Genomic DNA, 12,680 nt, shown 5'->3' with positions numbered 1-12,680 from the left:
AGAGTGTTGACCAAAAGTAGATCCAGGTTAGGCTTGGATGGTCTGGAAAAGTTGATGTAAGCTACCAATACAACCAACGATTCCAAACCTTGAGAAATCAAGTGATGTTATCTCTTGATTGAATACCCTTTGAAGAATGCATCCTTAACGTCCATTGTTGTGTGCTTGCAATTGTAATAGAAGGCAAGAGAATTTGATGTCAATTGACAGGAAGGGAGTCTTTGGAAGCACTATCACATTTTGCCATCTTGAGAGGGTCCCCCCTGTAAAAGAGTTGAAGTGTGCTTTAACTACAAAAGGGGGGCTCCAAAACCTCATATAGATGGGCTCCGGCCTGTACTATGATCTATCTTTTGCTGCGATGGTTTCATCAAATTTTTAGACTGTCTTTTGCAACTGTCTGTTCATGTGCCACTCAGCTCTTGTTTTTTAAATTTCGTGTCATACATGCAAAGCCTTGAGGATTGGAGTTTTAGGCTGGGTGAGAAGGCTTCTGTTGTGGCATAGGGTTGTGAAGAGAAGAGGGCAACCAAAAAGTTCTCCAGCATGAAAAGTTAAATTATGGCTTTCTTTGTAATGTTCACATAGTGCTCCACTTTTGGGATGTGATATACAAACTTGCAATTTTTCCACTAGTTAGTCCTTTTGAATTATTGTACATGCAATTCCAAAAGCTGCAGAAATTGGCATGGTTATTTATATATTGTAGATTCAGTTTATCCAGTTTTCATATTGATTTTAACATAATGCATGTTTTTGTCCACAATATTTCTGTGACCTTTTACACTTGAGGCCGTAAAATGGAAGTTTTATGTCGTAGCCTTTTATGGATGATTTAGGATTCATACTGACTTTATTTGTGCTTTCCAACTCAAGAATTACTAATTAAAGGGCTTGGTACCTTCTAGTTGCAAGAACATGGGATATTTCACAATGCCATTGCTGGGTGAGCTTGCTAAGATGGTAGCATGCCTCCATCCTACATTGGATGTAATGGTGTGTCTATATAGATTCTTGTCGAGAGTCTTTCAAGTCACACTTTTTGCATAGACCTAGCTGTAAGACAAGATGTATATTTTGCACATGTGTGTATGCGCACTCATATGTTGGGGATTATTGTGTGATCACCTCCCCACCTGTGAGCTGCCAAATGAGGACAGGGGGGAGGTAGACCAGCAGCAAGAGAGGGTTCTGACAAAGGCCATGTGAGCAGAAAGGCTGAACAAAGAACACATTGGAGGCTGCCATGTGGGCAGCAAGTAATGCTGCCACATGGGTAGCAGTCGGGGGTTCATGGAAGGTTGCCTTGGGTCAGGCCAATAGGCTGGACAGCCCTGCATCAACATGGGCCAGCGGAAGTTCCTTATATAGGCCTGCCGGCTGGTTGGCAGAGTTATCAAGCCAGGACAGCACATGCAGCAGCAGGTTGGGACAGGCGCCTGGAGCAGTCGGCAGTGAGAGCAGGTCTGCAGCAGTGGTCTGGACAGTCGCTGGGAGATGGGGCTCTGTGAAATGTTAATTTACCCCTCTCATGCCTGCGTTCACTGTTCCGTTAGAGTTCCCTTGTCACAATTCACAAACTAGTTCCTTATCTTTAGAAATGAAGGGCAGCGCCAACACCTCGCTCACGGGCTGTTCCGTGACCACGTCCCACCATCGCTAAACGCGTGGAAGGGCCTCCCCGTTCACGAGCTACTATTCCCTGGCCTTATTTAGATTTACCAAGTGAAACGATCCTTTCTCTGCATTTCATCAAGTCAGCCCGTCGCGTGGAGGTCACGAGCCCAACTCTTTTCCTCCGTTTGGCGTCACGCGTAGCAGAGTCGTCCTCGGCTGTAACTTCAGATCATTATCTGAATTTGTGCTTTCTGCCAGCTCATTCTCTTCCAACGCAACCCCTCATTCAACCTGTAGCTCTGATACCAACTGTTAGGTACATTCCTACTAACTACAGCAGAATCACGGGAGTAGGACCACGAGTATCCTCCCAGTCAATTCCTGTTAGAGCGTGAGAGCTGACAGAGAGTCGAAATCCAAAATCATACAGGTGAAAGTCCCTTCTCCTTCTCTCACTAACTCCAACAAGCCCCATCTCCCTAGATGGATCTAGATGCCACATGTCATCATCATAGGGCCTTCCTAATGCATCTTTTCACCCCTCTCTTGGGATACTTTAATTTCCTTTACCCCTAGGCACTTTTCTTGCATTAGGCCCTTAGCCTTAGATCCACCTAGTCTGGTGCTATCAGCCCTCACCTAGGACCTTGACATTAATTCCCTCCCAATCATTTACATGAAGCGCAAACAATTGTATTACAAACATAGATCCTTTAAGGGAAATGTCGACTAATTCTTCCGAGGTCATGTTACCTCGGCTAGAGCGTAACAAACCCAAGGTGGGGGAGGAGAGCCTTGTATAAGGTTGCAACTGTGATATCAGCCACCAACAACGACCGACTTGCCAGATCATAGGATTGAATGACCTAATCTTTCAAGCAGTCTATAATCTGGAGACATGGCACTGGCTGGAAGCCATATAACATCTGAGATAGTGCTGCCATAAGGGTCTGTAATGCTGTCCCAGCCCAAACTTTCTGACTGCAGCTGGGAAAGATAAGACCATGCCGAGCAAGATGCCAATGGCCAAATGCATCTTTGGTCAAATGCAAAAGTAATTGCCTCATCATGTGTATCCATGGCTGATCATCCTACATAAATTGAAGCACCATTTCCCCCTTATGTGCCAAAACATGCACACGAATATTCAAGGTTTCCAGAATAGAAGACACGAATCTGGAGATGTTAGCTAGGCAAATATCATTAAGGGTAAATAGAACTGTATATAGGCAACCGTGATGGATTGAACAATGTGGAAATGGACACGCAAAGGCCAAGTAGCCAGTTTCCATTACTCCAATTTCTTTTTAAAGCTTGGTGAGCACCCAATCCTTTTGCTGACGACGAGTAACTTTCCATCCCAAAGGGTAACCAAGATGCTGCACTAATTGGTTAGGTAAAACTCTCTCTCCAAGCCATAAAATATGATGTCAATCATTGACATGCAACGGGTGAAACATAAATTTCTGAAAATTTGCCTGCAGACCAGCTGCCTGCCCATATAAAGTTAAAGCTGGGGCACAGATGCAGAGTTTCATGAGTGCTTTCACGAAAATCACACAGGATCCTCGCTTCCAGAAAATGCTGAAGTCTGATGTGCAGCTGAAGAAAAGGAAGCCCGATGATGGGGATAAGGATGTTGAAGCTAACAAGAGACCTCATGTCAACTTTTAGGATCAGCCCTCTCAAAACCCCTATGGTTTGCAGTAGCCTAATGTTATTCCGGGGCCAACTCAAGGTAATAAATTTCAGTCCATGGTTTCATAGGCAACCGAGCATATGTCAACACAACTAATCCATCCAAAGAACCAAATGAAGGAACTCATGAGTGAGTTTGTAAGGATTCACAAAATGGAGTTGAGCACCAAATTATGAATCCATTGCGTTGAGTGCGAGAGGGCGTTCTCTTTCACCTAGATATAGATGACATCCTAGATAGGTTGAAGGGGAAGCTGTTTTCAGCCGCATTGATTTGAAGAGTGGGTATATCAGGTTCGCATACGTCCAGAAGATGTGCATAAGATGGTGTTCATGACTTATTTTGGGTTCAATGAGTTTTTAGTCATGCCTTTCGGACTCACTAATGCTCCTGCCACCTTCAATCGCATGATGGACATGATCTTTCAAGACTACAGAGCCTTCGTGGGTACATTCTTTGATGACATGATTGTGTTTTTGAAAGATGAGAAGGAGCATCGGGAGCATCTCGCGATTGTGTTCGTTGAGCTCAGGAAGCAGAGGTTGTTCATAAACCCCAAAAAGAGTGAGTTTTTTATGGCCGAGATTCATTTTTTGTGGCATATTGTTTCCAAGGATAGGGTTCGTATGGATCTAGCTAAAGTGGAAGCAATACAGAGTTGGCCACAACCAAAGAATTTGCATGAGGCTCGTAATTTCTTGGATTTGTGTTCCTACTACCGTCATTTTATTCGTCACTTTGTAGAAATTGCAGCCCCTATGCATGCACTTTCCAAGAAGGAAAGACCTTTTCAGTGGACACAAGTGGAGAATGACTGTGCACGTGCATCGGTTGTAATTGATTAAAGGAGATGGGATGTCCGTGATGCTCAGGCTCTTGCTTTTGATCTCTTTGTCAATCAAGAGGTTTATTATACCACGCATTAGGTCTTGCAAGACCTCTTTGCGTGCATGGAATGTCTTGCAGACCATGTATTAGGCTCAGAGTGAGGCAAGGGTTCCATTTCTCAAGAAGGAGCTTGACAATTTGAATATATATGAGGATGATAGTATGTCAGGGCATTTGATTAACAACTCTTTAACTTTGATGAGATTATTATCTCTGGAAAAGATTTGATCTCGAGGACATGGTAGTCATTGCTAGAGTGCTACTTGAGTTTCCACATTTATCTCACTTTGTCTTTGAGAGGCAACGCTTAGCCTCTTTAGATTGAGGAGCTTGTGAGTTTGTTGTTGCAAGAGGAACATATGAGAAAGATAAAACCTCTCTTCTCTAGTCAGTGATCAAGTGCTTCCTATCCAATATAGGAGTCATGGCAAGATTAAAGGTGGTATGTAGTCTAAGGATGCTCCAGGTCAGCCAATCTAAGAGGGCAAAGGATGATTTAGGCAAAAAAGACGGGAAGATGCCATTATTGTAAAGAGTGAGGTCCTCATATCAATGAATGCAAGAAAAGATTGGAAAAAGAGAAGAAGGAATTTGGAATTTCAATTTCAGTTTCTAATGCTTCAGGCGCTGACAAGGATAGTGCTTCAGGAAATTATGTGGCTAAAGAGTGGTCCTTTCATGTATGTACTTATGATCTCCATCTTGAGGTCAGTACACTAAGTGTAAGTGATATTTCAGATGCAGTTTGGTATATTGACAGTGGTGCATCCAAGCACGTTATTTCCGCGAAACATTTGTTTGTTGATTTGCAGCCTACTCTTGTTGGCAACAAGAACATTTGCAATGAAAGATGTAGAATTGTGGCATGCCGGACTTGGCCATGTGAGCTATGGCAGTTTGCAGCTTTTACAAAAACATAATATGGTTGAATATGACTACACTGGAGACCCCTCAAAAACATGTTTGTGAATATGTATTTTGGGAAAAGATGCCATGAATGCCTTTCCAAGGGATGGATCAGTCAAGAGTTGTCAGAAAGTTGCAGTTTATAACAGTGATGTGTGGTCCCACGAGGACACCATCCTTGGGAAAGAATCTGTACTTTGTGACCTCTACTGATGACTTAGATTTTACATGGGTCTATCCTTTGAAGGACAAATCTGAGGCATTTATGTTTTTTCAGCATTTTGCTACCATGATTGAAAACGAGACATGGTGAAAGGTGCAGGCTCTGAGGACAGATAGAGGGCGGGAGGACATGTAAAATGCTTATATAGCATGTTTTGCAAGTAAAAGTCATTACAAAGATATATATATAAAAGGCATTACACACTAGTGTACAATGCCATACAAACTTTAGCAAGATGGTGTGGTTGAGAGGAAAAATAGATCGCCGATGGAGATGTCAGATGCATGATCAAGGGTAGAAAGCTGCGTAATAAGTTTTACATGGAAGCCATTATGTGTGCGCCACAAATTTTGAATAGATGCATGACCAAAGCCTTGAAAACGATCACACCTTTTGAGGCTTGGCATGGTAGGAAACCCGAGGTTGATTACCTTACGTGTTTGGCTACATAACATATGCACATGTGCCTTAGCAAGGAGAGGCAAACTTGATGACAAAGCAATGAAGTGCATTTATTTGGCTAGCAAGGATTACCATCTCTACAATCCTCACCCTCGGAAAATTTTTGTCAGTACAGATGCGGTTTTTGCAGAGAAACCAGATCAGTCCTTGATTGAGTTTGAAAGACAGCTTCCCACAGGCTTGCTAGAAGTATTTGAAGGATTGCTCCCACTGACAGTTGATAGCAGGATGGAGCAGAAGATGTCACCATTTGGGACTTCTCCTAAGAAAATAAAGAGTAATCTTTTTCAGTCAAAGAATGGTGAAGTTGGTTAACCAGGAATAAGTTTTATTGTTTTTACTTTTGCCTTGCATTGGTAAAAAGAGAACTATGGGGACACGCCCACAAGGGACTAGAAATAGTCCAAGAACTAGGAATGCATGCATGTCGCTAACCTCTAATGGGTTAAAGTGTTGGAATTTGTTTGTGCAATGTGTAGGACCCAAGAGAGTGCAACAAAGACCCAAAGATTGGGGAGAAAAGCACAAAAAGCAGGTCCCACAAGGATCAAGCAAGGACAAGGGGGGGGCGCCTCTTTAAAAGAGGGCCCACAAGAATTAAAAGGCACCCAAAAGCTCCAGGGCACTAGATTTAGAAGGAAAAAGACTAAAAGCTTGGCTTTTTGTAAAAGTGGCTTTTAGAAAGCAGGCCCTAGCTTTTTGCTAGGCCTAGTCTATAAAGAAAGGCCTCTGGCCTCCTAGATTCATTGAGAATTGTACCGCTTTTTGCTAGGCCTAGTCTATAAAAGAAAGGCCTCTTGCCTCCCAGTTTCATTCAGAATTGTACTCAGTTCTATGCTCTTTCAAGAGCCAGTTGTACAAAGATTATTTTATTGCAATAAAGACCTTTGAGGGGGGGTCCAGCTCTTATTTTTGGGCCCTAGTGCTGTGTTTTGCTCCTTACCCTTCTCTCCCAGCACTCTATCTTATTTGGCGATTCAGTTACCACAGCTCCCGCACGTATCTCGAGAAGTGTACGGAACTTCCAGCCAGGTATCCCTGCTCCGGGTGCCGCGATTTGCTTCAAAAGAGTCTTGTGTTGATTGTGACTGTCACATGGTGCCAAATTGAATTGCGAATTTTATTTGGTTTGGGTTACAGAAGATCAACATTTGCAGCTTGCAGAACAGACTTTGGATCAGTATTTGCAATCTGCACAACAGGCTTTGGATGCTCTAGATCAGGGTCGTGAACATACAAACTTTGCAGGGCAATAAGGTGTCCGCTCCTCTCTCTAGTAGGACAAGGGCTGGTTCAAGAGGTTCAGAATGAGCACAATATTCCGCCATGGCTTGATAGTGTAGTATACTAGATATGAATGAACTTGATGTTATGAGGATGCCCGAGAGAATGTGCATTGGATGCAAGCCATACAGGCGGGTTCGTGGTGCAGCGATTTGTTCGGTCAAAAGTCTTAGAAGGAAGTGTAGGAATCTTTCAAACCCCTTTTCCCTTCACTTGAATCGTAGATTTTATTTGTCATCGAAGAGTGCTGAGACTAGACAAGTGGTGATCTTGGTACATTTTGAACAGCGTGGAGGATTCCTACCTACATTAGAGAGGCTTTGCTCTCTCTGAGTCTATAGTATAGTCTATGTTAATGAAAATAGTTTCCAACATTGGCTCAAAGTGCAAGTTTTGGGAAGAGGCGACAAGAACATGCCAGCATTTGCAAAATCTAATTATATGCTATATTATATTTTAGTTCTGTATAATAAAGTCTATAGCAAATTACTGCAAATCCAAGAGATGGGTAGCATTTTTTATATAGAAAATGTAGCATATCCCAAGGATCTACTCAACGAGGAGTGGCCCTATCTAGAACAAACTTTTGCTTCATTAGGCCTATGTTTGTTATGTCCCAAAGGGGTGTGACTTGTAGCTACATCCTTACCGGCTGGAGACTTTAATACCTGGCAGTCTACCAGTCACAATTGTTCTTTCTTGGAAACTCATGCATTTCTTGGTTGCGTATGAAACAGTCTAATTGTAGCTACTTCATCATGTGAAGCTGAGGACAGGCCAGCTTTCACTACGACGGTGGATGTGTTGTGCTTGCAGATCTTCTGGCAAGTTGGAGACACCGACTCCAATTCTCACCGACAGTTAGAGTGCTATTGCAGTAGCATGGATTTCATGCCTGTACAAAACAAAAAGAAATAATTACCATTATGTCAGAGAAAAGCTTCATGCAGGGGAGATCAGTTTGGTCTACTATCCAACACATCAGAATGTTGCAGATCTTTTCATTACGGCACTACCCAGAGAAGAGTTTGAAACTTTCCTACATCTTTGTACATTTTGACATTGTCACAACAGGGGGGGATATGTTGGAAATCTCTGTACATTGTCTCTACAGGGGAGATATCTTTGTACATTTTGACACTGTCACTAAAGGGGGTTTATGTTGGAAATAGTAAAATAGTGTCAGTGTTAATAAGGTTAGAAGATTGGGGGCATTTCTTCGCTTATCTAAGGGTTCCCCCCTTGAGCTCTATTAGTGGTTGAGTTAGTAGGTGTGTGCTCGCTCTCAACCCTTGTTAATGGTTAAGTTAGGATTTGGTCATGTTGACACCCTTTTGTACTACTCTCATTCATTCTCTGTCATTCTGAACCTGACGAATTTCTGCACCAGTACCTTGCCTCCTTGCAAGCTCTCTTCCATTTGCTTATAGTGTACTATCTTGGCAGTTTTCTTCTGCATTAGATGACTTGTGGTGAAGTATTGGTGGTTGATGCAAGGTCATTATTGTTGGTATAAGCATGAGTTGCGAGCTCTCAGCTAGAGATATGTCTTGAGATTTCCACACTTTTGGAAGAACTTTCTCGTGAAACCAGTCTGTTATTTGTGCCCTACTTCTGTAGACTCTTCACTGATATGAAGTTTCTCACAGGCTAGAATGCTTTGGAAAATGTGCCTATGATTTCCTTTTTAGTTGGAGGTTCCTATGATTTACCATGACTGAGGGGGCTATGAAGACAGGAAGATGTCAACCTCGTGGGTCATGAATGCTAGGTTTATTGACATTAAATGCAGGGAAGTTTTGCTGTTGAATAACATAATAGTCGTTTGTGTGTGCGTCTCTCTCTCTCTCTCTCTCTCTCATAGATGACATGACAGAAACAACTCCCTACACATGGTGTGTATTCTTGCTACTACTTTCAGTTTCAGTTTCGACATTAGATTCTTATGGGTGTGTTGTATCAGGGGTGTTTTTTCTTATGTGTAATGCTGACTTGGGCTCATAGGCTTTTGGCCTTCTGCATATATTCGTAAACATAACTTTACTTTTCTTAAAGATGGGATTCCATGGAGGACATGTCAAACATAAGGAGGACAAGTCTGGGGCGACACAGAATCTTCTTGTCAAAGTGTCCATGGGTGGAGCGAAGGGAAAGAGATTCCTATCTAACCAGGAATCTCTAACCACAATCTCGACAAAGACAAACATACATTGTCTCAAAGCAGCTTGGGTTGGGAATACTGGAAAGCATTGTGTGAATACATGAGCAATAAGGCTTCTCATCCTCAAGTAGCAACTTTTAGAGCTAAAGTATGGACAAAGGTAGACGCATTGATAAATGTAAGAGAGAGAGAGAGAGAGAGAGAGAGATTCTGATACTTAAGTGGGTGCAGGGCCGAAAGGCGAGGGAGGACTTGACGATGCAACTGGTCAGGGAGGTAGAGGTGGTGAAGAGTACATGAAGCCAAAACCCAAGGTTATTAAAGAGTCAAAAGCTTTGGAGCAATCAGGTGTAGAAAATGAGAAAGCTGAGGAGCCTGACAGTGGCAATTGGAATTTTGAGAAGATATTGGCAAAGGTTACTGGTGCTGATACAACAAAGGCAGATGGGTGGAACATAAAGACTCTTTTTGGTGGGAAGAAGTGATCAAAAAACTTTTTGCTGCATTTTAATGTGATCTGTGCCCTCAATCACAGCAACTTCGGATATCAAGGAAGGCATGTGTGATGGGTTGCCTGCTTTGATGTCCTAGTATCTTAGAGTGGCAAGCTCCATGTCTAAATGGTTAAATCTCGCAGTGCCCTTGCTATGGTTTGTGCATAGCTTCTCCCAGATGTCAGTTGTAAGCAAAGCAGCTTGAGTAGACCATTTGGCAAGCTCCAGTGGTTTGTTATATGCTGCCCTCTTTTATTGTTTGGGGGTAGCTTCTCCAGGATCGAATGAATCTTTTCATCTGCATTTTGAGTAAACCTTGTGCCATAAAGGAACATCTCACAAGTCAATGCTTTATTTTGGGGTTTTAACAGCAGCTTCTGGGGATGTATTTATCATGTCAAACCTAGCGTGCATGTTGAGTAGACTTTCTTGTATGTTACAGGAGCATCTGGGAGGCTTATGCATTATTTTGGGATTTTTTCGGGTTTAATCCTTATGTTTCCTGCAGCCCCCATATTATTGTTTCCAAGGGTTCAAGGCTTCAAGGCAACTGTGCAGATGATGTGGGCAACTGTGCAAACAATGTTTCCAAGAGTCCAGGGTTACAAAGCAAGTTTGCAAATGATGGGGCAAGCACAATTGCAAAGATTTCACACACACTCATTTCTTTGGTTGTTGATTAATTCATTTCTCGAGGATGGTGTTGGTTTTCTCGTGTTAGACCAAAGAAGAGCAATAGATGTGCAAATGTTTATATGCAGTTCAACTGGGTAGTGAAATTCTCTGATGGCCCTAGTTTGATGGACTCGAGTGTGAATTCTGTTGGATGGAAGAGGGAAAAGATGTGGCTTTGTGGCATTGAGTTTATTTGCAGATGTGTGTTTGGAATGGGTGCCCTGTAAATCATGGCTGGATCTAAAGGAGCATCGGAGCCAAGGATCCTAAATAAAAATGTCAATGCTTGTTGTTATAGCTATTTTGCAACTGGATGTTTTTCGACGTTTGTATGTAAGCAATGCAGTCCTCCTGAGCAATGAAGACCCTTAATTAAGTGTGCTGGAAGTTTCTAAGCTCGAAAGGAGAAATTAAGCAGCAAACAAGTTGAACAGTTGTTAAGGCAAGTCTTGTGCTTTTACTTCCACATCCTTAAAGATTACAGTGTGCTGATTCTAGATTTTCACACATTTTCTTAAAAAAGAAAATGTACTGCCCAGATCATCTTCAAGCTCTCTGTTTTTACTATCTTCCTTTTGTAAGCTTACTTGAGATAATGTGGAGTTCCATGTTTGCTTTCATGTATCTATATTGGAACGTTTTTTTAGAATAAGATATGTACACTAAGTTTGCTATTTGAATGCCGTAAGACTATGCTAAGGTTTCCATGATCTATGAAATCAATATGGTCATGTGCATGGGTAGAAAAAGAGGATCAATATTGCATTGCAAACCAATGGGTGGTTTTACAAGGAAAGGGTACAAAAAATATGCAGCTGCACAAAGTACGGGTTGATGCACATGCTTTCGAAAGTACCCTTTTTTTGGGGGAAAAAACAAGAATGGGTATAAGAGCAGTGGCCAAGAATGGATATAAGAGCAGCTGTCCGCAAGGGTGTTGGCAAGAGAGACCCGTCGTTTTGCGGTTTGTCCTTGCAAGATTCAGATTTGTTGCCTAAGTTAATTCCCGAGTAGGTGCTAACAGCTGGAGAAGGAACTTACATATGTAGTGATGGAGTATTTGATGAGATGGAGCTAGTAGACATTATTGATAGATGTTTTTTTTAAAACCTCTCATTAAATCATTTGTAAGGCAAGAGATGTACATTGAAGGATGCATGGATAAAGGGCAATTGGTGTTGAAATCAATGTTTCACATGGGAGAGTTCTCAGTATAGCTAGATCCATCCATGATTTGGCTTTGGATGATAGGGATAATTAGAAGGTTGTTGGGGAGGTGTCTCAAGGAAATGGAAAGCAATAGAGGATGTGTCTTGCAACAAAAAATGGATATCTTTTGCATGTATAATTGCAAACAAATGGGAAAATGGATAGAGACCTCTAGATAATGTCTCTACGATAGATGGCTAAGTGATGATGAGGAAAAGAGAGCTATTTAGCTAGGTTGTGATGCTAAAAAATCATAGCATTGGGGAACACCTCCTTTGATACAAGTTGCCTTGATTGTTCAAGGCAAGGATACTAGTAGTCTACAAGGCCATATTTGTCCATTGCAAAAGAACCCAAAAATGGCATCGATCCATCAAATGCCACATTGAACGATTAGATGCTATATCAATTGATTAATAAAAAAGGCACATTTGTTGATTAGAATTCACATCAATCAAAAGAAATGTGATTGATTAACTACACTTTGGAAACAAAAAATGGGGGACCACGTTGATCACCTAGCACAACATTAGGAAAAAAGGGAGCTCATTTTGGGGCCTTTTAGAAGAGAGAGAAAATAGGCTCTCAATCAATCAGGAGTGAGCCAACGTAACGTTGAAAATTCAACAAAAGAAGATGAAAATAAGAAAAAGAAATAGTACTATATGTTCGTAGAAGCATGTCACATTAATGAGGTGATCTAATTTGAATCTTTTAAAATTTTATTTTTTGTGCAGAATTTGATGATTTTGATACCGCAGACGCGTTCGGAACGGCCCAAAATCCCAAAAACGGCACTGGAAACGCTGGAATCGGATTTCCAAAGGTGCCAGATCGCGTTTTGCTGCAAATCTCACTTTTCGGCCTTTTTTGGCCGTTTCCGGGCCTCCGGATGTCCGATTCCAGCGTTTCCAATGCTGTTTTTGGGGTTTTGGGCCGTTCCGGACGCGTCTGCGGTGTCAGAATCACCAAATTCTGCACAGAAAAGTATTGCTCTTATATGAACATTGAATGTAAAGCATGTGAAAGAATATATTTATTCCTTTTCACACTGACATTTCT

General features: G+C 41.9%; 1 protein-coding gene across 1 annotated transcript in view; it reads left to right on the top strand.

The window, feature by feature from the left end:
- The window catches only part of LOC147883100 (uncharacterized), a 35,913-nt gene extending 25,317 nt beyond the window's left edge, over positions 1–10,596 (top strand). The window contains exon 4 of the mRNA XM_087399784.1: positions 9,472–10,596. Within this exon, the coding sequence (XP_087255910.1) occupies positions 9,472–9,725 (254 nt within the window). The 3' untranslated portion in view covers positions 9,726–10,596. The remainder of the gene's footprint in view (positions 1–9,471) is intronic.
- The last annotated feature ends 2,084 nt before the right edge of the window (positions 10,597–12,680 follow it).

The sequence above is a fragment of the Dipteris shenzhenensis genome, chromosome 28, assembly GCF_047967505.1.
Source record: "Dipteris shenzhenensis isolate YYH24624 ecotype China chromosome 28, Dip_SZ_1.0, whole genome shotgun sequence".
In the NCBI taxonomy this organism is placed as follows: Eukaryota; Viridiplantae; Streptophyta; class Polypodiopsida; order Gleicheniales; family Dipteridaceae; genus Dipteris; species Dipteris shenzhenensis.
Note: the sequence above shows the minus strand (reverse complement) of the source record. Positions and strands in the feature narration are given on the sequence as shown.